The 23336-nt window shown below is 40.1% G+C and overlaps 1 protein-coding gene across 1 annotated transcript in view; it reads left to right on the top strand.

The window, feature by feature from the left end:
* Positions 1 to 15215, top strand: part of LETM1 (leucine zipper and EF-hand containing transmembrane protein 1) — a 31076-nt gene extending 15861 nt beyond the window's left edge. Inside the window, exons 6-14 of the mRNA XM_051798564.1 lie at positions 676 to 879; positions 1340 to 1459; positions 2540 to 2671; positions 3341 to 3520; positions 4129 to 4278; positions 7240 to 7374; positions 7921 to 8108; positions 9739 to 9877; positions 11256 to 15215. Coding sequence (XP_051654524.1) covers positions 676 to 879; positions 1340 to 1459; positions 2540 to 2671; positions 3341 to 3520; positions 4129 to 4278; positions 7240 to 7374; positions 7921 to 8108; positions 9739 to 9877; positions 11256 to 11405 — 1398 coding nt within the window. The 3' untranslated portion in view covers positions 11406 to 15215. The remainder of the gene's footprint in view (positions 1 to 675; positions 880 to 1339; positions 1460 to 2539; positions 2672 to 3340; positions 3521 to 4128; positions 4279 to 7239; positions 7375 to 7920; positions 8109 to 9738; positions 9878 to 11255) is intronic.
* The last annotated feature ends 8121 nt before the right edge of the window (positions 15216 to 23336 follow it).

Consider the following 23336-nt stretch of genomic DNA (forward strand, 5'->3'; position numbering starts at 1 on the left):
ATTGGATTTAATGACTGCGAAGTGCCCTTTGGCCAGACATCACTGAAAAGCTTAACTTTGCATTTGTACAAGTAGTTACATAGAACCTTCCAGTATGAAGGATGCAGACCCCTGTTCCAAATAGTGGTTTATACTTTGGAATAACTTCAAGTGCAAGAACATTTGCACTGGGGTATTGCAGAACAGCTAGGAACTGAAAGCCAAACAATATTGTAACAAATGTGCTTGTGGAGAGAAGTAGGTAGGTAAGTGTCCTAATCCATGTTTCATAGGGACAGCAGTGTTGCAAAATTTTTGCCATTGGATGTACTTCTCACTATATCTTCACAGGGTGATGCTTTTAATGTGCTTCTGTGTTTAGTAAGTGTGATACCAGAAAGAATACTTGTCAGGGTGACTTCTCTAGCAATTTTGTATTCACTCAGATGTATATATACATAGATTTTGAGGTATTATGCAGCATTGTTGGAAACTGCGACACTATCAATTCTTTTGCCTTTTGTAGTATACAAGTTGTTTTTTAAAAATTTATGTCATTACTTCTTTGTGTGCTGTTTCCTATCCCAAAATGGATGCAAAGTGTTTGACAAATGAGGAGAATGTTTTATTCAAAATAATGCCCAACCTTAACACCTGCTTTGAAAAGCTTTGCGTGCGTTTGTTTTTTAACTCCAGATCAGGGAAACTGGTGAAAGACCCAGTAATGAGGAGATCTTAAGGTTCTCTAAACTGTTTGAAGATGAGTTGACACTGGACAATCTGACCAGGCCACAGCTGGTGGCACTTTGTAAATTGCTGGAACTTCAGTCAATTGGGACAAATAACTTTCTCCGCTTCCAGCTGACTATGAGGTTGAGAAGCATAAAAGCAGATGACAAGGTGAGTCATTCTGAATAGGCACTGGATGATAATTTTGGCACATAAGAGTAGTGACAGTGTGTGGAAATATATATGTTTGTTTTCCTAGGTATTTGTCTTTTTTGTCGTAATTGTCTTATTTTTTGAGCTAACTTAAAACGAAAAGGCTTGAAGAGCTTAAAATCGGGTGCCCTTATTTGTAACAAAAAAACTGACCTTTTTTTAATCTACCATTAATCGCAATGAAAGTAATTCTATTACAAAGAAAAACATTTCTATGAAAGTGTAATTTGTAAGGGAGCTGATAGAAATATTGGCTTGGAGATTGACATGGCCATTATGGAGGTGTTTGAACAGTGGAGGCTGTTTCGTGTTACCGCAGCAGCCTCTAGTGGCCATTGTAACACACGAACTGTGCAGTGATGGTGGTGCCTGTGTTTTGAGCTCTTATGTACTGAAGTTGACTTTATGCATTGTGCAGATGATTGCTGAAGAAGGAGTTGATACCCTGACTGTTAAAGAGCTGCAGGCAGCTTGTCGTGCCCGAGGGATGAGAGCTCTTGGTGTGACAGAGCAGCGTCTCAAGGACCAGCTTAAACAGGTATAGTTTTGCAAGACTGAATGCACAGGCCTAGTTGCAGTTGCTAGCTCTCATTTTTCTTATGATTCTGAGAAGTCATTTTAATTCTGTTCTCATTACAGGCTTGGTTAAAAGAGTCTTTTTTCTTAACAGGCTTTTATCATGCATAAATTGTAAGAATGTAGTAACTGTGGGTTTCTGCCTTTTGACTGGGCCATGACATTTTGACGATGCAAATGGATGCTTAAACATAGCCAGTATATGTTTTCAGTTTTGGAAGTTTTTCTTGTTAGTTGTTTGTATTGCTCTGTAAAGAAATTTTTGCTAAGTAAATCAGTTCTTTGTCTTTTGCTGTTGCCTGGTTTAGAGGAAGATGTGTTGGAATAGGTCCAGAGGAGAGCCACTAAGTTATCACAGGGCTGGAGCACCTCTGCTATGAAGACAAGCTAAGAGAGTTGGGGTTGTTTAGCCTGGAGAAGAGGAAGCTCTGGGCACACCTTATAGCACTTTCCAGAACCTAAAAAGGGCTTACAGGGAAGATGGAGATGGGACTTTTCACAAGGCCATGCAGTAACAGGACAAGAAGGAATCGCCTTAAGCTGAAGGAGGGCAGGTTTAGATTAGGTATTAGAAAGAAATTCTTTTCTGTGAGAGTGGTGAGGCACTGGAACAAGTTACTCAGAGATGTTGTGGACTCCCCAGCCCTGGAGGTATTACAAAGCCAGGTTGGATGGGGCTTTGAGTAACAGTTTAATGGAAGGTGCCTCTGCCCATGGCAAAGGGGTTGGAACTAGATGGATGATCTTTAAGGTTCCTTCCAACCCAAAACATTCTGTAATTCTCATATGTATATGAAACAAACCACTTTTTCAAACACTCATTGAATATTACTTGAAATACTTGTTCAAACAAAATACTTCTTCCCATATTTCAGTGCAATTGCTGTAATTCTGGTTATAGGCTGTAGTTCCTGTTGTAGGATATTGACTGATAAGTAGTGGTTAAAAAATTTCATATACTTTTTTTGTGTGTGCTTGACTTTGTCTGTAAAAAAGAAAAAATCCCAAAGTTGAAGACTTGTTTTCTGTTTTGCATTTATAGTGGTTAGATCTGCACTTGAACCAGGAAATCCCTACTTCGTTGCTTATTTTATCCAGAGCCATGTATCTTCCAGATACCCTTTCTCCAGCTGATCAGCTCAAAACAACACTTCAGACACTACCAGATAGTGTTGTAAGTATTGATGTGCACAGTATGTGCACCAGCTTTCACTGTCATCACTGAAAATCCATTCAGAGAAGTAGATGTTCTTCTTAGTTCCTTTCTTTTCCATGCAAAACTAAACCATGGATAGGTTTGAGTGACCTTCAAATGCAGAAGAAATTGTGTTATGTGTGGAGGGGTATGAAAATAAAGCAAATACAAGGCAATAGCATATTGCATGACAGCAGACAGTAATAACATAAAAAGGTTTGGAATACACATTTTACTTACATAAATACCATGAATGCTCTGGGGCCAGATAAAGACATTAATCTATGAAAATATATGATTTTGTTATGTAGAGAGAGAAATTATCAAATTATTGGTAGTCTTGAGAGAAATAGAATGAAGAACATGTATGATTTCAGGGTGAAAAGTTCATGATTCCACCAGAAACAGAAACTTTGTTCAGAAAACCTTCTCAAGAAAGAGTCATCTTTTCCTGAGAAATGCAAAAATTGGGTAACATTTGGGGATTTCAATCTGATTCATTAGCATACCTGTACTACCCACCTCAGTAGGAATATCTAAACTTCTTAAATCATGCAGGCATATATATATGCATATATACATATATATATACACACACACACACATATATATATACACACACTTTTATTAGACTTATGTTATTTTTAGGCCAAAGAGGCCCAAGTGAAAGTGGCAGAAGTTGAAGGTGAAAAAATAGATAACAAAGTCCGTCTGGAAGCAACGCTTCAGGAAGAGGAAGCCATCAGAAAAGAAAATGAAGAAAAAGAGATGGAAAGATTGTCTGAAGCTGCAGAGAAAGCCAAAGAAACGCTTGAAGTTGCAGCTGTGGTAAGTTCTGCTCACAACTATTGAAAAGTAAGTGTCAGTAATGTAAAAACTAACATGTTATGAGTTATTGCCTCTGCTCTGGGTGTTCCCTGCAAGAAACTGGACTTTAAATCCACATAGGGAAGATGTGGGAGAGCATTAAAAGTGACTGCAACACAGAAGGGTTTACTGTGAAATGTTGGCTTCGTCTTACATGTCTTTGATTTCTCTTTCTTCTTAATTAGAGTAGTAAGAGAAGACTTCTTTTTCTCTAGCAGAGGTTGTGTTTTGTTTGGTTTTTGTTTTATTTTCTGCATCCTATACTTTAAATGTTCTTCAGTGTGTCATTAATCCCATAATGTTATTGTATAATGTATGACTATGAAAGCTGCTGGCCTCCTTTACTGGTGAATTAAGCCTCGAGCTCACAGAATGTAGTTCATTGGGTGCAAGCAGGTATGTTAATGTGAAACCCACTCACTATGTTGCAGTTTTTTAACATCTCATAAAAATGTGTGTGTCTACTTTGGCAACTGCTTCTATTTTGAGAAGTCATTCTTTACTGATGCTAATACAGAGAATGGTTTGGTTTTTTTTTAATTGAAACTTAATGACTGTTTCAAATTTAGAAAGAGGTGGAACCAGCAGTAGATCTTGAAGCCCTGCAAGCTAAAAAAGTCCAGGTGGCTGTGGATACTGAAAAAGAACTGGCAAGGGCAGATTTGGCAGTGCACTCGGAGACACTGATAGATACAGCACCCGTGTTGGAAGGCACCAAGGTAATCTGGATAACTACATGATTTCTCACTTTTGAATGTAAAGGTTCAAAGCATCCACCTAAGAACCATGATAAGTTGCTTGTCTGTCCTTCACTTTTAACCCTCTCACTGCATTCTGTCAGTTAAAAACACCTATTTAGTAGATTGAAAATTCTTAAGCCACCAGTGCAGAAACTGAAGTCAGCACAAAACATCTCCGAGTATCTCCTTCATCTGTTTGCATTGTTGAAATTAATATACCTATTTTGTGGGGCATTTGCACTGGCTGTAGATGTAATTGGTCTGTGCATGTTTAAGCTGTGTATAGTTAACACGTGAGGAGTGAGAGGGCAAGAGTAGGTCAAGATGATTCTTCCCTTCTTTTGAAGGGTGTAGCTAAGACCAGAGCATTAAGTAAGGAATTAGGTTTGGACTAGACTGTACTAGATTTGTACTGACTTCCACTTCTAAACTGCTAATGGGCAATGTATGTACGCTAAAAACATTTCAGTGTACTCTTTCTCTATTTCTTCAGTATAACATGGAACATGATTTACCACCATTAAAGTAATAGGTTAATTTCTAGACTTAGCATGCTTTGTTGTGATCAGAGCATGCTTTGCTACAGACAGCGAGTGCTCTTTTTCCTTTGGTACCTGCCTGGTGTCCTTCTTTCCCTTACTGAAGATAGGAGTGACATCTGCTTTCTTCCAGTCCTCAGGAGTCTTCCCTGATGACTATGTCCTTTCAAAGATGATGGACAGTGGCCTCTCAGTAACATCTAACAGCTCTCTCAGCACTTGTTCTTGTATCCCATTAAGTCACATGGACTTGCATGTGTTCAGTTTGTTTAAACATTCTCTAACCAGATCCTCCTCCGTTGATGGTAGGTCTTCCTTTCTCCAGACATTGATATCTAAGACCTGGCATTCCTGGAGGCCCTTACCAGTAAAGAATGAGGAAGGCATTGACAACCTGTATTGGGTTTGCATGGCCAGATTTTGGTAGCAAGGGAGGGGGGCTTTAAGAGTGGCTTCTCTGAGAAGCTGCAAGAAGCTTCCCCCATGTCAGACAGAGCCAATGCCGGCTGGCTCCAAGATGGACCTGCTGCTGACCAAGGCCAAGCCAACCAGAGATGTGGTAACACCTCTGTAATAACATATTTAAGAAGGAAAAAAGTTACTGCACAGATATAATTGCGGCTAGAGAAGAGAGGAGTGAGAATATGTGAGAGAAACATTTTCTCTTGACTTCCTTTTGCTGCTGGTATACTTGTAGAAGCCCTTCTTGTTGCCTTTCACATCCTTCACCAAATTTAACTCCATTAGGCTTTGGCTTTCCTGAATGCATCCATGCATGGTGGGACAGTGTCTCTGTATTCCTCCTGGGTCACCTGTATCTGCTTCCAGCTCTTGTAGACTTCCTTTTCATATTCCAGTTGCACCTTGTGTTTTATTTGTAGCTTGTTTTTGCCCATGGGGTTTGACGTCAGGATTTTTCTCGGTCCCGATGTTACTTTGCAGAATAACAACATTAAGTTAAAATGGATGTTTTAAGTAGAAAAATATTTTCGATTTTTCTCGACAGCATCATTATCTACCTGCTGTTACCATAACATTGTTTCCTTCAGAATGCTGCCAAGGAGGTTTCAATGGTAATAACCAAATGGAACTAATGTGCATGGAAATGGGTGTTGTTGAGTGGTGAGTTGGCTGCCTCACTGACTGCATAGCTGGGTGCATGAAGTGCAGCCATGAGGAATGCTGTGGGAGGGAGGCAGGCAAGGCTGGGATGATCTCATTTGGAAAGAGCAAGGATATTTTTTGCCACATCTGTCATAGCGTTTGTATCACTGCCTGTTGCAGCACCAAAGCCGTGAGAATGTGTTGGCACCAGGCCATGAGTAGGACTTCCTCAACAGCCCAAACTGATACGAGAAAACAAAAAGTAGACATGACAGTTCTTAGCTGAGGTTGCAGTGTGGCCCGTCCCCTAAAGATGCTTTCAAAGATTTTAAGCACAGTGGAATTCCTACCTCTGAGGAAGGAAAATGCAAGACTGCTGGATTCTTGAAGATGACTAATTTTGAGGCAGAGGAATTTGTTTTCAAATTGAGTTGCTTCTTATTTTTTTTTTTAAACCTTTTTTGCTAATGTGAACTATAGATATTGTATTAAAATCAGAAGTGAGGTTGGTGCCCAGATATCAGCATTGCACTGAAACTCCTTCTGAGTTGATGAAGGGTCTGGATGCCTGTTCCACAGTTGGTTCTTGGAAGCACATCATTCTTCTGCTCTGTGTTCCACACATCCTTGTTTGCACATGTCTTTCTGTACTGTACTTATGTGTCTGTTAAAGTTTAGCGATTCAAAATAAAAGCTGGTGTCTGGGTAAGATTAATACACTAACTATAGGTAGTATTATGGGATTTTAGCATTTGTAATTAATCATCTTGAAGTCTTGCTTTTCCAGTTTGAAGGTTAGTTTTTTATTCTCAGCTTTTCAAGAGACAGGTATACTTCACAAACTATGGATGTTCATCCTCATTCTCACAAAACTTGTTGAAGATAACTTTTCTACAGCTCAACTTCCCAAGCTTTACAATTTTTTTTGGTGTAATTTATCTTTCCTATACATAGTGAATTGTTTCTCAGTTGTTTAAATTGCTTAACCCAGCAAAGAATGAAGTAAAACATTCTTAAATGAGGTGATTAGCTACAGAATTTCTAATAGCCAAAATGCACATAATCAGTCACATTAGCTGAACTTACTAATGTTGCACTTCAAAAAAATATGAACCATAGCAAACTAATTGCCTTACCGTTTAAAATCTTTGCATTAGCCTCAAAATGGTTATGATGGTATTGACTTCAAACATGGGAAAAGAATCTTGAGTCTCTCTTTTCTGGTAAAAGACCCAAAAATCTTTGAGGAAAATCACAAATGTGCCTTTCACTAATTTGTGTATGTTTTCTGTTACAGGGTGAGGAAATCACTAAGGAGGAGATTGACTTGCTGAGTGATGCTTGCACCAAGCTGCAGGAACAGAAAAAATCACTAACTAAGGAGAAGGAGGAGCTTGAGGAATTGAAGGGTGATATCCAGGAGTACAGTGAGGTGAAGAATGGGGCATGGAAGTTCTTTTTTTGTGCATATTTAGTTTTAGCAGAAATGACCCACAAATTCAGATTAACTTGGTCTGTTAGCCTGAAGTTGGTAGCTGAGTGAATGAACTTTGTATGGGACAATGCAGAGCCTCATTTGTATAACATGTTCAAAGCCTAGTTGTCACTGAAGTAGTTCCCAGCAGATGAGAATCCTGTTCCTGCTCTTATTCCCAGGGTGACTAGGCTAACATGAGCTGACTGACTGCTGCATGCTGCAGTTCTTTCTTATCAAGGGTAGATGTCAGTATGACAGAAACTTCAAGTCAAGTAAAATTAATCTTATCCAGTCTTATGAAAGATGTGGAAAATAACATTTAAGGGGTGCATGAAATAGGCAGCAGTGTTAGAATTTATTGTTTTAATTCCAGTCTGGCTCAATTTATCTCTTCATTTGCATTTCATTTACAAAGGGCTTCTGTCTTGAAATGCTAGTTGAAATCTGTTGTGAATTCACACCAGCAAAAGCTTTTCTCTCTCTCTTGACTATTTCTTTTAGGATTTGCAAGAGATAAAAGAGCTCTCTAAAACTGGCCAGGAAGAGGCAGTGGAAGAGTCAAAGGCAAGCAAGAGGTTGACAAAGAAAGTGAACCGAATGATTGGTCAGATAGACAAAATTATTGTTGAATTGGAGACAAGTCAAGAGCCAGTGGATGCAAAGGTGGCTGGTGGTGATGTTCCTGCTGGGTAAGTGACTTGGAAGCACTGGATATGTCTCTGGCTGTTCATCTTCACTCTTGCTTTTGTCTGATGTGTGGTTAGAAAAGAATTGGTAAATAGCTTGCTGTTTAGAATGTTGAGGTAATTGATTTTAAAAACAAAATTAACAAAATTGTGCTGTAGATTTCAAGGAACTCTGTGGTGTCTCTGGAGAGAAATGGGGCAACGGGTCTGGTGGAAGTGAGGGAGATCATTTTACACAGTCCCTTTCAAAGACAATTTACTTCATCTCAATTTTTTGTGACACTTCAGTTTTTCAAAGGAAGGTCTTTCCTGGTAGTTTCATTACAAAATTCATTTAGCAACACTTATCCAAGTCTTAATATTATTGGAGAGTCTTTCAGGCCATCCTGTGTCAAACAGTCATATGGTACATATTAAAGACACTGAAACACCTGGAAACTGTGACACAAATTCTCATGGTTTGTGATCATGAATGCTGTATTAATCTAGTTTATGCTTGCACCATTTTGTGTGATTCATTGAGAGAGGATCCCAGCTCCCAAAGAGCATAACTGAACAGAAACAAGGATTCTGCTTTTGTTGCTTCTGAACTGTTTTTTCCAGTCCCCAGGGCAAACGGTCATTTGTTTCAGATTTTGTGTAGTAGCATTAAGGCAGCCATGTGAGTGCTGCTGCAGAGAAGTTGTTGATCAGAACCATCTGAATTTGTAAATTAACAATACAATGCAGAATCTGCTTGTACTGAATGTAATTATACTTTGTAATGGATGGTTTTCTGGGTAATTTTGTAGGTGATTGTGGATGACTGAAAATGGTTTGAATATTGCTTAGTTGTCAAAGGCTTGTCTTTCAACCCTCAAATTGGTGCAGTCATTATGAAGCCATCGAGAGTCATAGAAATGACACCAGTCCAGGATATTTGGTGGCAGGTGGAGAAATGCTTCTTGAATAAAAGTCAGTCTGTGCCCAGAGGAGCTGAGACTACACTGATAAAAAGCTCTTCTGTTTAGTATTTATTGGGTTCACTGTCTCCTGAATTTCAGCTGGATCTGTACTGGAAGATGGTTCTTCAAACTAGCAAATTGTATAGGCAAGCAGAGGCTTTAGGTAGCACAGACAACTTCATGAGATCAGTGAGCAGACAGTGCAAACATCTGAAACCTGTTAGTCCTTTCTTCTGCCAAGTCCTTGATATGAGAAATTGCTCAAGTGATTATTTCTCAGCTTTTGTTTTCCTGTGCCTTTCATTAATTTTCTGTAGGCCAACCTCTAAATCTAAAAGGATGACAAATGCATGGCACTGCATCTTTGGTAAATGGGGGTGGGGGTCCAAAGGGCAATAGATACACAGCCTGGGAAGCACAGGAAATGGGCTAAACTTTTTCAAATGCTGCTGGATATTGTATTTGTGAAATAAAACGTGGAAACTAGAAGTACAAAATTCAATGGTAAGATAAAAATCTGCTTGTTGATCAGTAACTAATTTTTGCTTTTTGCATTCTTTCAGGATTATAAGTAGTTACATAATACTTTTACGAATGTCTGCAGTGTAGTGACTTTCAGTACTGCCTTTTGTCAACTTTACTCCTTTGGAGTACCTGCTTGCCATATACAGTTTGTGCTTTCTCTTCAGGGGGAATCTCATCAGTATTGCTGAACTAATCAATGCAATGAAACAAATTCAGAAGATTCCAGAGGAGAAGCTAACTAGGATTGCAGAGGCACTAGATGAAAACAAGGATGGAAAAATTGATATAGATAATGTTGTTAAGGTAAGTCTGTGGACTATTTAAAGAAAATAAGGCTAACCATCCTTCAAACATTGGATCTGTTTTGACTTAAATTGGTAGTGCTGTCTTTTGAAGAGTCTTTACCAAAAACCTCAGTGGTATAAAATAATGTATTGTAAATAGATCTTGCAATACATACTAGCATCTTGAGAATCTATATGGCTGGTTTTTGGGGGGAAAAGAAGGATCTTTATCCCATGTCTGTTATCCACATTACCTTCAAAGCTGTAGATTTTTCTGTACATCTATGTCAAGTTTGATAAAATATAGTCATTTTTTTGCTACTTAAAAATGGGAGGGAGTAGAAGAACTACTTCAGGAACACCACTGTTGGCAAATGTCTTGACAAAATGCCCATAGATGTATTTGATGTCAACATAAGATAGTAGCTGCTCTTGCCTACTTGTGTGTACCTTGGCTGTCACTGAGACCTGTATTTCCTATGCTTGAAGGGCAACAGACCATCAGTTGTCCATTAAGTCCACTGTAAATGACCTGTATTTGTTGCCTATTTGTCCTGTTTTCTGATTTTGTGGAACATTCTCAGATTTTCTCTGCGTTTCACCTGCATTTTCTTGTTTCTTTTTTACTTGGTAAATTCAGATATGTCCTGAAACTCATCTTCTTGCAAGTCATTATCCTACTCAATACAGAAATAGCACGTAGAGTAAGGCCAGCTAGAAAATCCAGTAACAGCCTTTTGAAACACATTTTCCCTCTCTACTGAAGTTGTCCCAGTGGTGATTATCTTCCCTGTTGCTCTAAACAGCTGTCATACATTTAGCAACACAGATAAACTGTACTTCTGAATTCTGCATGTATTACAGAATAATTAATTCTAGGAAATTGAGGAGTTATGCCAAGAATAATACATTCATATAAAAAACTATATAAAGGAATTTGGAATCATCCACCAGATTATTTTTTTCACTTCCTTCCTGAAAGGCCCACCCCCTCTACTCTAAATTTGTGCCTATTAATACAGTAGAACTTTTTTGATAAAAGTAGGCCAATAAATTACTGTCTTAAATACTGTTTCAGCAGGTACTGAATCTGGGCTTTCCACTGGAATAAATAAAATAAATGGATCTGTTTTCTAATATGAATCTTTATATGCTGCACACACAAAAGCTCAAAAGTTCTAAATAATTTGTTTTACATTTTAGCTTTTTTTTAGTACTCTGGATATGTTTGAGGTACTGGTTGTGATTTGAATTTGTCTTTCATGTAAGAAAAAAAATCCTGTTTTTCTTGAACATGAGAACTGAACACTTTTGCTGTCTTAACAGATTATTATAGGAAAATGCCTCAATCATGTGAAAACTAAACGCTCTCTCAATTTCATTTTATGTTCATCTAGGTGGTAGAATTGATTGACAAAGAAGATATTGATATTGGCACTAGTCAGGTTGCTGAGATTATGTCACTGCTTCAAAAAGAAGAAAAACTGGAAGAAAAAGAGAAAGCAAAGGAGAAACATGATAAAGAAGCTGCAGAAGCAAAGAATTAAGCTTCAGAATCTGAAGCTAATGCACTTGTAACCAAAATCTTGTATATCTTTGTGTCTAATGGCTACATATTACTTGAGCTTTGTGATTATGGGAAGTGTTTTGAGCTGATTCTGGTAATAAATCGTAGATGCGTTTTCTGACATATGGAATGAAATTTCCGTTCATCAGAGAAGTGATTTACTGTCATTCCATACTGATGAAAACAAAATATGCTTTTTTAGCAGTGCTCCTGCCCACAGAGACATGTATTTGCACTCATTGTTGTGGTACAGTGATCCATTAAACTTGGAAATTTGCTGTATAAATTAAGTGTATCTATCATGGAAAAATGTTTCCCATTTATTTTCTTTCATTGTTACTTGGGGCCCAACCTTGCTCTGCTTCTACCTTTTAGCTTTTTCAGAATTTAATACAGGCTTTCTGTTCTGTCACAATATTACATATTTCGTAACCTGTTAGTGAAGATTCTGTGGCTTCAGTAGTAACTCTGTAGTTTGTGGCTTTTTTAAGCTAAATATCACTAAGCTGTTGCCTCACTGACAGAGAATGTGGCATTCTGATCACTTCTACGAATTCATGGTTGTTTTTTTTTTTCTGTTGAAGGGAAAAATCAGATTTTTCCTTAGAATGGAAACACGGCATGAAGTTTGCTACTTATGGGTGCCTTAAATTTCTTAAGACTAGGGAGTAGAGTGTGCTGCCTCTACTCAAAACTCCATGAATTGTTAAAGCATTGGAATCACAGGAGCCTTTAAAATAGTTTTAGAACACAATTCTGTCACATGGTAAAGTGAGTTAAAGTGTTTGTCTAAATAGCAAAGTGAAAATAATCATAAGGGGGAAATGTCAGTTGTGATCTTGCATATATTTTTTTTAAATGCAGATATTTTCTGCATGCTTGTTTTTCATCTGAGAATTATTTACATCATAACTGGTTCTCTTACCTCTCAATTTTCGTCTCAGGTATAAAGTCATTAACCAGCTATAGTCAAGAGTACATAAATATGTTCATCTCATGGCTTTGCTTACTGTGCAGTCAACAAGTCGTGTCTGGTGTTGCCAGTGCTTTAATTACATCATTGGTTTTCCAATTAATTGCTTATAGTCACTGTCTAACTGTATGACTGAATACTGGCAGTAGGTCAAGTTTTGCTCATTAATGTTCCTTCTTAGCAGTAAATTTTAAAGTTTTAAAACTAAAATACTAACTCTGGGATGTTCCATAACTTTTGGTAGCCTAAATTTTCCACTTTTCTTAAAATCTTCTATAAAATACACATTGTGTGGCTTGAACCAGCAGGGTTGTGGTTTGGCTTTTTTATTCTATTCTTATTTTGCACCCAGTCTTTTAAAATGTATGAACAGTCTTGATTTTGTGTACACTATAGAGAGCACATCTTACAATGGCGCTGTACACGGTGATAGTGAGGTGGGCAGTTAGTACTTAATGCTTTTAGTCATAGTTGTACATTTTCATAGAAAATGTTGACCCCCAAGCGTATTTCAGCATAATTCCATGTGCAGTATTTATGCAGATTGGCTAAATTATTTGTATAAACTTATTTGAAGTTAGTGGAACAAGAGAAGTTTTGACAGTCTCATGGCTTGCATGATGGACCATTGTATTTAGTTGTTTCCAAAGCAATATGTACAGTGAGATGTACAGTTCTAGAAAAAGAGTCAGTGTCTAGTTCAGCTATTGAGTTCATATTCTGTACAGTTTGCAAAGAAAGCTGCTCACAGCACGATCCTCCTGAGAATTACTGTAACTGTATCTGAAGTGTGAAATTGCTGTGACAAAGCTGAAATTTCACATCAGTACAATCTTTGTGGTTCCTGTGTCCCTAAACAAGGGGGCTGTTCTCTTCCTCATAAATCGAGGTTGACTTGGAGATCTCAGCATGGAATTCAGTTTTTAGATTTTTGAAGATCAGACTTCACTAGGTGCTTTTTTTTAGGCCAACACTTAGATGAAATTAAAAGAGTGAAACTCATTTTACAAAAATACAGTCTTGAAACTAATTTAACATTGTATAATTTAGTTAGAATGAATGGGCTTTGAAGTATGCTAAATTTTGCTGTTGCATACTTTCAATTTGAAAACAATGTATGATGATATTACTTGACATTCCTGAAACACGGCAAAGATCCTTTAAAATCACCTGCTACCTTTCATGGAATATAAAAACCTAAGAATTGTATGCATTTGAATGCATGCAGATATAAAACAGGGATGTAGCAGAAAAAGCTGTTTTCAAAGATTTATTGGTTAGAGTTTTACAGAGCTTTAACTGTCCTTACAGTAAATTAGCAGATTGTAGTATTTGGGAGTTTAGGACAGATGCCATTCTGTGTTTACTGTTCACTTAAATTTTCTGTGAATTAAATAAGAAGAGAGTCAAAAATAGTTGATGATTTTTTTTTTTAATGAAGAACATCCTGATTAAAATAATTGTCATACATTTATTGAACATTTTTAGCTTTTGGACTTGTTTGAAATTTGGAGTATTGTGAAATCTCCGCAGGTTACATAAAATCCACTTAAATGTCAAATCACAAATGCCAGTTTTCCGCTGTTATCAAGAGCGTTTAATGGATGCATCGACCATAGCAAAGGATTTTCGCGGGGTATATCTTCCTTACGTTGTGGAAAGTAGGCAAACCCATGACAGCTGGACTTGAACAGCACATTTTCTGAAAGCTTTACAGGATTAGGAAGCCCTCGGTGATCCACTTTTACCCAGTTGTGAACCTTCCCAAGCAGCTCTGTCCCGGCAAAACAGACAACTCCAGCAGATCAGTGGCTCGAGGACTAGCTTTGGATAACAAGCTTGGTTGTCTTTTGTGTTGACCAAAAAACCAGGAGCTGCAGTACTTTCAGAGAAAGGATGACTTGCGAGTGTACAGTAACTGGTCAGAACTTATTCCTGAATGAATATTTAATCAGGAGATGTAAATATTTCTTAAAATAATTAAAGGATGTGTGAAATTTTGATGACTATGACTTACACAGGCAAAGCCTCTGAGCTCAGAGTTACATAATTGGTAAGACCATTGTTGGGATTCTTACAGATTCAAATAAGACAGATTTTGACTATAAACTATTTGGGGGAAAAATGTAAAACACACACAAAAAGCTTTTTTAAAAATCCATTTAGCAACAGGGAAGAGAAGCAGAGTAGGGTGCAATTTCTTTTTTCCCCTTCAAAACAAGTGGGTTATAGGACCTATTTTATTGAAAAACTTGTTTCCGTTTCATCACAACTCAAAAGATGGTTTTTACAGAGATTTTCATCACTGACTGCATGCTGTGAGAGTAAATCTGCCTCCAAGTTAAGTACCAGAAAGCTGGTTCAGTAGGAGGTTTTCAGCAGGACTGCATGCAGGCAGGGAATAGTCTCTTGCCAGGATAGTACCTTACACTTACATAGGCTTTGTCTGAGGGGAAAAGTTACATTTTTTATACAACTCCAAAATACTTCTTGTAACTTTATATCTGCATACCGTGCAAATCATATAAACTTTAACTACTTCAGCATGTATTTAAATACTTTTAAATTGTTAATATAAAAAAATTGGGTATATTTAATTAAAAGAATAATCCCATATTCTGTCCGTTGTATGTATTCTGAGTTTTGCTTTTCAGTTGATGAATTTCAGCCCCTTTTACAAATTTAAGTTGAAAATCATTTGTCTGTGCTTTGAGCATACTGGTCCTGTGTTTGCCATAACGCAGTATAAAATTTTTATGTTAATTGGAGCTTGTGTCCTTTGTTTAGTTATAATAAAAGTATCATTTTGAAACCTAATCTCTCCATTATTTTTCTGTTGCTTTAGGTTACTTAGTGCTAACTTATTGCTGTTCAGATGAGATGCCAGGCATGGAGCTGGATGCTGATGAGCTGAGTGTTACAACTGAAGTGTTTGGGGTAGAAGAAGGAAGGTGAAGGACAAATCTTTTAACGGGGGGGGGCTGGTGGGTTCTGTGGGGTTTGGTGGAGTGGTAGTTCTTGCAGAAATTCTCTTGACTAATGTGGGGCTGCTTGCCTGCTGTAGTGAATTGTGATAAACCATTCTTTCAGTCTGTTGTATTTTAGGTGGGGAAGGTGGGGGGCAGCTTACTCTTTACAGAACTGATGGAAAGATTGGGATCTATTCCAAACAGAAATAGCCTTAGGAAGGATCCTTGTTCAGTCTTTGTCCAAGGTAGGGAGAAAACATACCTGAAATGGTTCCAGAGTTTATTTTTTTGTTGGGCTGTGCCCCTTGCTCCTGATTTTGGAAAATTACATGTATTCCTCTGTAATCAATATTATCCACAAAGCGTTCAGCAGACTTTTAAGTCACAGAATCAAGGAATATGCTGAGTTGGAAGTGATGTGCAAGGATCATCAAGTCCAGCTCCTGGACCTGCACAGAACCACCCCTAAGAGTCACACCATGTACCTGAGAGTAGCATCTAAACACTTCCTGAACTGTCACGCTTGGTGCTGTGACCACTGCCCTGGGGAGCCTGTTCCAGTGCCCAACCACCCTCTGGGTGAAGAACTTTTTCTAATACCCAACCTAAACCTCTCCTGACACAGCTTCGGGCCAAGTCTTGAGCATTTCCAACAGTATGCTTTAAAAAAGCTGTTAATGCTTAACTCACCACCTGATGCCTCGGCAGCCTGGGTGGGAAGGCAGAGAGCCCCTGAACCAAAAAGATGTCCTGTGCATGTCTGGTCCCTTGGAAATGACTGAGCTATCTCAAACAACAGGTATTGCTGCTGTTTTGGAAGCTTCAGCACTCGCCTTGGCCCAGCTGTGGTTGGCACTTAGAGAAATGTGTAGCAGAGAAGATCCTGACCCAAAAGGTGGGAAGGTCCTGGTTCGTGGAGCTGCATTGATAAAAGTAGTCTCCTGGCTGCTTTCAAACAGGATTTGGGAACATGCAAATGTGGAGTCTGCTTTCTAGTGTCTAGGTGTTTCAGCAGGTGGTTGAAAACAACCTCCTGCCTTGACATGCTTTTAAAATAACAGTAAATAAACTAGGTAGGGTTGCAGATTTTTCCTTCTTTTGCTTAAAACCAAATATCAAATAAAAAGCTTGAAAAATGGCTTTTGCTTTGAGAATTTCCTTTAATGACAGACTTATTTAGGGTGAACAGGAGTGTTGTGCAAGTATGGTCAAACAGTAGCAGAGAAACTGGAGTCTGAGTTTGTGAATTAGATGTGGACATTGTCGAGTGCCCTTGATCATATTTACCACTGTCCTGAATTCTCAAGAAAGAGACTGACTGCTGGATCCAATGTTATCTGTCCTGAGATATATCGGTTATATCAGAGAAATTACACTCTTTTTATGAATCCTTATTACACATTTATAACAATTATGTCTAATTATTGTCACAGTCTAAAGGAAAAATTGGTGGTTTTTTGGACTCTCTTTCCTTGATGTAGGAGGGAATCAAAACAGTGGTACCTGTGACCACACTGGGTGCCTGGCCAGTCTGGTTGGTGTGTAGGCACAAGCCAAATTTGAATCCTGGAGAAGGTAAGGCTGGAAGGGACCTCCAGAGGTCATGCAGTCCAGCTGCCTGTTCAGAGCTGGTTTCCAAGGGCCATGTCCCATCAGGTTTTGAGTATCTCTAAGGATGGAGACTCCATCACCTCTCTGCAACCTCTCTGGGTGGATCTCTGCACCACCTATGCCAGTGTTTGATCAGTCTCAGGAATAAAGGAGGTTTTTTCTTATGCTTCCCTTGTGACAGATGGGGATAATCTTTTATTATAGATGTGAATTTATGCATTGTCTGCAAATATACACAGAGGGAATGGCAACTGCCTGCACTAACAGTAAATAATGGAGATACTGCTGTGACTTCACTGGGTGGAATCTTTTCTTACATGAGGCTGGGCAGAAAGCTGGTTAGGAAAATGTCTGACCATGAAATCGTGGTCTGAAAAGGATTAATATAGAGGTTTTATTGCCAACTCTTTTGGTGAAATGTCATTTAAAGGGTGAACACATCTGCGTAGTGGTGTGGAGAGATGAATAGTCCTGCGGTTGTTTCATTGACCTGAGGCTTGAGAAATCTGTGTTCAGTTAATGCCTAGTCTATCAATAATACATCACTTGGCTCTTGTGCCACTGTAACATAAAACCTCCTTGATAGTGACTGGGCAGAAAACAAGTTCTCCAGAGCAGAGTCTCCTTGTGCAAGGACCTGGTACAGTGTTTTGTAGTAATAAGGCTTTTAAATACTGAATGCAGACAATGACAGACCATACCACGCAGTTTCTCAGGCTAAGGATTCTTAATTTCTCACTGCTTATATATTGAAAAGTGTTTCTGGTATTTTCTTGAATTATTTCTCAGTGCTGACTGATGTGATCAGGAGGATGTTTGTAATGTGTTTCTAATTCCCCGTACTCTGTGCTCACTTCTATTTTTGTGTATTATTGGATATAGATCTTTCTCAGTAGTTAAATATCCTTCACAGGTCAAAATTCTTTGGGGGCTCATTAGCATGTACAATTTTTCCCTTGCCAAACCTTCTGTGGTTTGCAAACATCAGTTTCTCTCATCTAACTGGCGTAAAGGATTTCTGCTGTGCTAGAGGTGGATCTAATGCAGATTTGCCTCTTTCCGTCTAGTATTTCTCTCTATGTATATTGGCAGAGCAGCCCCTTCATGAATGGCCTGATTTATGTCTCAGGGAATGCTGCAGCCAGCACTTCGAGATGTCAGGTCTCTCGTGTGTGTTGGGAGTGACTGCGAATTCTCCCTCCCCCTCCTTTTGTCTCAGCTCCAGCCCAAGTTCCTTTCTAGTGTTTTCTAACTGCATTTTCAGGTCCTAGATTAAGCAAGATTTTCAGACTCTGTCCTAAGGAGAGCTTCTGCAAGGAGCTGAAGGGCAACTGGGAGATGAACAACAACAACAAAAAAAATAATTAAAAAAAAAAGTCTTAAGAATCTTACTAAATTAAGATCAGAATTAACAACATGTTATGCAGAAAACCTGAGGATCTCTGCAGCCTATTCTAGACTTGTAAATATAACAGGGTTTTTTTCCACAAATCTAATCCCACAGTGGTGAGAAAACCAGCAGGATTTTCTTCTCCATCCTTCCCATCTCCCAGCCTTTTCCTTTTCTCTATCACTTACTTAATATGCAGGACCAAGTAGGAAGGATTTATGGAGTTCCTCTTGCACTTCAATTTCTCAGAACCTTGCTTTGCACTGGTGGAAGTGGAGTTGAAATATGGAGACTATCTTTCCAATGAGCATCTCCTCACTGGATGGTTTTCAGTGCTTGGTTTATGTAAACTCCAGTCACTATCAGCCTTCATCAAGCTACACCCTCATCTTCCTCTGTCACAACTACACCAGCTCCATTGTGTGCTCTGTTCAGTCTCTCCTCCTAAGAACAGGATGTTTTTTCTTTCCCTTTCAATTCTGTGTGCTCTTATCACAGGAAACTGTGTATGCTCTTCTAATATAAGCCACAACATTCCAGTGGAAAATATGTTCTTAGGATGAGTCTTCAAAATCAAGAGTGACATTGAGAGGAAGGCATGCACATCCCTATTTTTAGACTAACCTTCTGCAACCAGAGTTACCCATCAAATTCTGTGATTAAACTAAAACTGTGGTCCCTTAGTGACTCAGTATGATATAATTTGAGGTTTACCCAAACCACTCAGGATCTCTTTCCACAGAAAATCCTTTGTACTCTGAAAACGACAACCTTTTGGGTATCTAGGTTTTGGACTTGCAAATTCAAGAATTGCCTGATGTCTACCCAAAAGACCTCTTCAGATAAATGACAGGGGAGGAAGCATTAACAGAAAAACCTTATTTGTACCTCTTTTGTACCTTAATGCTCAAGAGAAATCTGACATGGATCACCTAGCCAGGCTCATGGAGCATCTGTAGCAGTGAATGCAAATAGATGGGGAGAGCCGGTGGTAGCGTTTTGGTTGTGCATTCCTTCCTGTAATTTGCCCCTGAGTAAATGGGAGACTATAATATCTATTTGTTTTAATTTTATGAAGATAAACGTACCCTCAGTCAAGATAAATATACTAGAAATATAGAAATATAGATGTTGTAATATAGGTACCACCGAGCCTGATACTCTTCCTGAAGCTGGAACTTAGGCGCTTGAGAAAGCGGGGGAAAGGCTTCCAAACTTCTTCTCGACTTTTAAGTAAGCGATGCCACGGCGGCCGATGAAGCGGATACGCCCCTTGCGTTCTGCAGAAGAGCAGGCGGAGAACAAATTTGCTCTGTCAGAGCACTAGGGCCAGCATCCCGCCGGGCTTCCCACCCCAGGAACGCCCCCGCGCTGCACCGCGGGCAATTCCCAAGCCCCGCCCGGCGGGCAATTCCCGGTGTTCCCGCTGGATGGCGCCCGCCCCCCGCCGGGAGCGGCCCGGGACGGGCTCCGAGCGCGTCGCTGCTCGGGTCCCATCCTATTCCCGATTCCCTCACCCTGTCTTTGTGTCCGGGTTCTTGTCCTGCACTCACGGGCTCTGTTGCATGGAATCATAGAATGGTTTGGGTTGGAAGGGATCTTTAAAGATCATCCTGTTCCAACCCCCCCCCCCCCACCATGGGCAGGGGCACTTTCCACCAAACCAGGTTGCTCAGAGCCCCATCCAACCTGGCCTTGAACACTTCCAGGGACAGGGCACCAACAGCTTCTCTGGGCAGCCTGTTCCATTGCCTCATCACCCTCCTGGTAGCACAGAATCATTTATATTGGAAAAGACCTCCAAGATCATCAAGTCCAACCTTTGACTGGTCACCCCCTTGTCAACTAGACCATAGCACTAAGTGCTAATAAACTTCTTCCTTATGTCTAATCTAAATCTAGTCAATTTTAGTTTAAAACCATTAGCTCTTCTCCTGTTGCTACAGGCCCTGCTGAAAAGTCTGTCCCCATGTTTCTTATAAGCTCCCTTAAGTTGCTAGAAGTGCTGCTGTCAGGACTCCCCAGAGCCTTCTCTTTTCCAGGCTGAACCAACCCAGCTCTCTCAGCTTGTCTCCATAGCAGAGGTGATGCAGCCCTCTGAGTATCTTTGTGTCCCCCTCTGGACCCACTCCAACATGTCTGTATCTTTTCTGTGCTGGGGACCCCAGAGCTGGATACACTACTCCAGTTGGGGTCTCATGAGGTCAGAGAAGAAGGGCAGAACCATCTCTCTTGCTCTGCTGGCCCCACTGCTTTTGATGCAGCCCAGGATATGTTTGGCTTTCTGGGCTGCGAATGCACATTGCTGGGTCATGTCCAGCTTTTTATCCACCATTTCCCAGCTTCTTGTTTCTAAAATCTTTGATTCCTCCCACTGAGGATGCTGTTTACTCAAGGGGATGTGTGGCTGTTTCAGTGCCCCATTCTCCCTCTTCCCGTGTTTCATCTCTGTCTGTCAGCAAGATAACTCTTTCACATGAACCAGAACAAATCTTTGTTGTCTGGTCAAATGGCTTGGTATAATCAGACGCTGGACTTCCCAAAACGAATCCCTCTTTCAAACACAGCATCATTTCTAAGAAGTTCTCCAATCTAGGTTTAAAATTTGACAGTGAAATAGAATCAGCCACAAACTTTGGGTGAGCTCTTGTACTCATGTGTTGCTATTGCTATCACTCTGTGGTTTGTGGAGGTTTTCTTGGGGAGGAAGGGAGAGGGGAAAAAGTCTTCAAAAATAGAAAAAACAAATTAACTCCCCACCCTTGGAAAATCAAATAACAAAAAACCAGACTGTCTCTAATAAATTTATCTAATGCCAACTTCTGTTCGTTTGGCTTCAGCTGGCTCAGTGGAAAAGCCCCCAACAATGTTTTCTTTGTGGGGCTGCTATGGGCTGCATTACCGTGGGTAACTCCAGAGCTGCTCAGCTCTTCTGAAAGTTTCCTGACTCTCTCATCAGTGACCTGTGTCCTGCTCTCCCCAGAGCCCTTCCCTCTGTGCAGGTGGTGCATAAGATTTGCTTATTAACTCTTCAGTATTGATGCTGTGAGCCAGGTGTTCAGCCGTGCCTGGTGAGGTTTTGTCTGCTTTGATTGCAGGGCATTCCGTGTGACTCCACATCTAGAGGTGACATCCAAGCCCCCCTCCTTCTGTAATGGATTAAAGTACTAATCTGGGTTTGTATCTCCCCACAGAGCCCAGCACTTTCCCGTTGCTGTAAAAGCAGAGGTTCCAATGCACTCTCCTCTGCAAAGGTAGATTCAGCTCTTGTCTCGGGGTCTTAACAAGTGTGTTACTCAGTGCTATAAACACTCAGTTAACAAAAACTGAAAGTCCACTCTCATTTCTTTGCGATGAGGCATTTTGAGGATCAAATGCTAAAGTCAGTTTAAAATAGGTTACACAGATGTGATTCAGTGGTTTGGATGTGATACTTCAAATTACTCATGTCTGTTATAAAAAAATGTAGCTTGGTGAAAAGGTACAAATTAGAGAATTAGAATAATTCAGGCTGCATGGGACCCCTGGGGTCACCTGACCTTCTGCTTAGAGCAGGGCCAAATTTAGATCAGGTTTCTCCTGGCCTTGTCCAGTCATGCTTGTCTCTAGGGATGGTGATTACACAAATTCCTGAGCCCTGTGTCTGACCACCTCCAGGGTGATAACTTTTTCCTAAAATCTGATGGGTGTGTCCTATGTCACAGCTAGTGTTTGCTGCCTCTTGTCCTATTGCTGTGCGACCCCAAGAAGAGTTTGGCTCCATCTTCTCCACACCTTCTCAGTAGGTAGTGGCAGATTGCAATAAGGTCCCCCCGAAGCCTTCCCCTCTCCAGGCCAGCAGGCACAGCTGGCTCAGCCTCTCTTCATACGCTTTGTGGTCCAGCCCCTGGCCATCCTGGTGGCCTCTGCTGGACCCCCCACAGTGGACAGTTCACATCTGTCTCGTGCTGAGGAGCCCAGAACTGGTTCCAGCCCTCAAGATGTGTCTCACCAGTGCTGAGCAGGGGGAAAGGATCAGTTCCCTTGGCTTGCAGGCAACGTCCTTCCTAATGCAGCTGTTGGCCTTCCTTGCTGCAAGGGCTCATTGCTAGATCATGGTCAACTTCTCCACCAGGACCTTTTCTGCAAAGATGCTGTCCAACTTCTCAAAGACCATCATGTACTGGTGCATGGAGTTATTCCTCCCAGGTGAAGAGCTCTGCATCTGCCTTTGTAGCACTTCATGGTGTTCCCATTAGCTGGTTTCTCCTCTGCGCTCAGCTCTCACTCCCCTCCCACACAAGGGCTGCTATGATCACTGAGCTGAACACTCCACTGAACAAGGAGGGTTGAAAGGAAACAAGGAGGTCACACAGTTAATGCACAGTATGGGATAGCTGAGTCTCACTCGCCAAATCCAAGGGGTTATTCAGGGTAAAACCAATTTAATGACAGGCATGACAATTTACAAAATTATTATTAAGTGAACAAACTGCCATGTGGCATTGCAGAAGGTCTGAAGAAAATATTAATAAGCAGTTAGTTCAAACGTGAAAGTGCTAAACTCATCGACTATGATGTGCTCTAAAAATAGAGACTTGAGCCTCTGCATCAAAAAAATAATGCTTCCCTTAGGAAGACTTAACCAGGTCCAAACAGAAAGCTTTCTGGATGAAGTCCAACAACTATTTCTTCAAAAGTCCTGTAACTAACTTTCATTTCATTACTTTCTGGGGGGAAGTTTGTTTTCCCCTCCCCCCACCCTATTTCTGCTTAGCAGTGATGTGTGTTCAGAAATGTTATAAGTTGAAAAGTTCATGTGATTTTTGTACATACTGATCCCACAAGACAAAAATGACCTGTTCATTATTTACGCTACACGGAGTAAAACTTTAAACAAAGAGTTGTTCTTCAATTCACCTTCCAATTGTGTGTTTTCTGTCCTACATGTTTTCTAGATGTGAACTATAGCAAATGTGGGTTTTTCAG

This window comes from Manacus candei, unplaced genomic scaffold (assembly GCF_025592945.1).
Source record: "Manacus candei isolate 608988 ecotype Guabito, Panama unplaced genomic scaffold, ASM2559294v1 h1tg000048l, whole genome shotgun sequence".
Lineage (NCBI taxonomy): Eukaryota > Metazoa > Chordata > Aves > Passeriformes > Pipridae > Manacus > Manacus candei.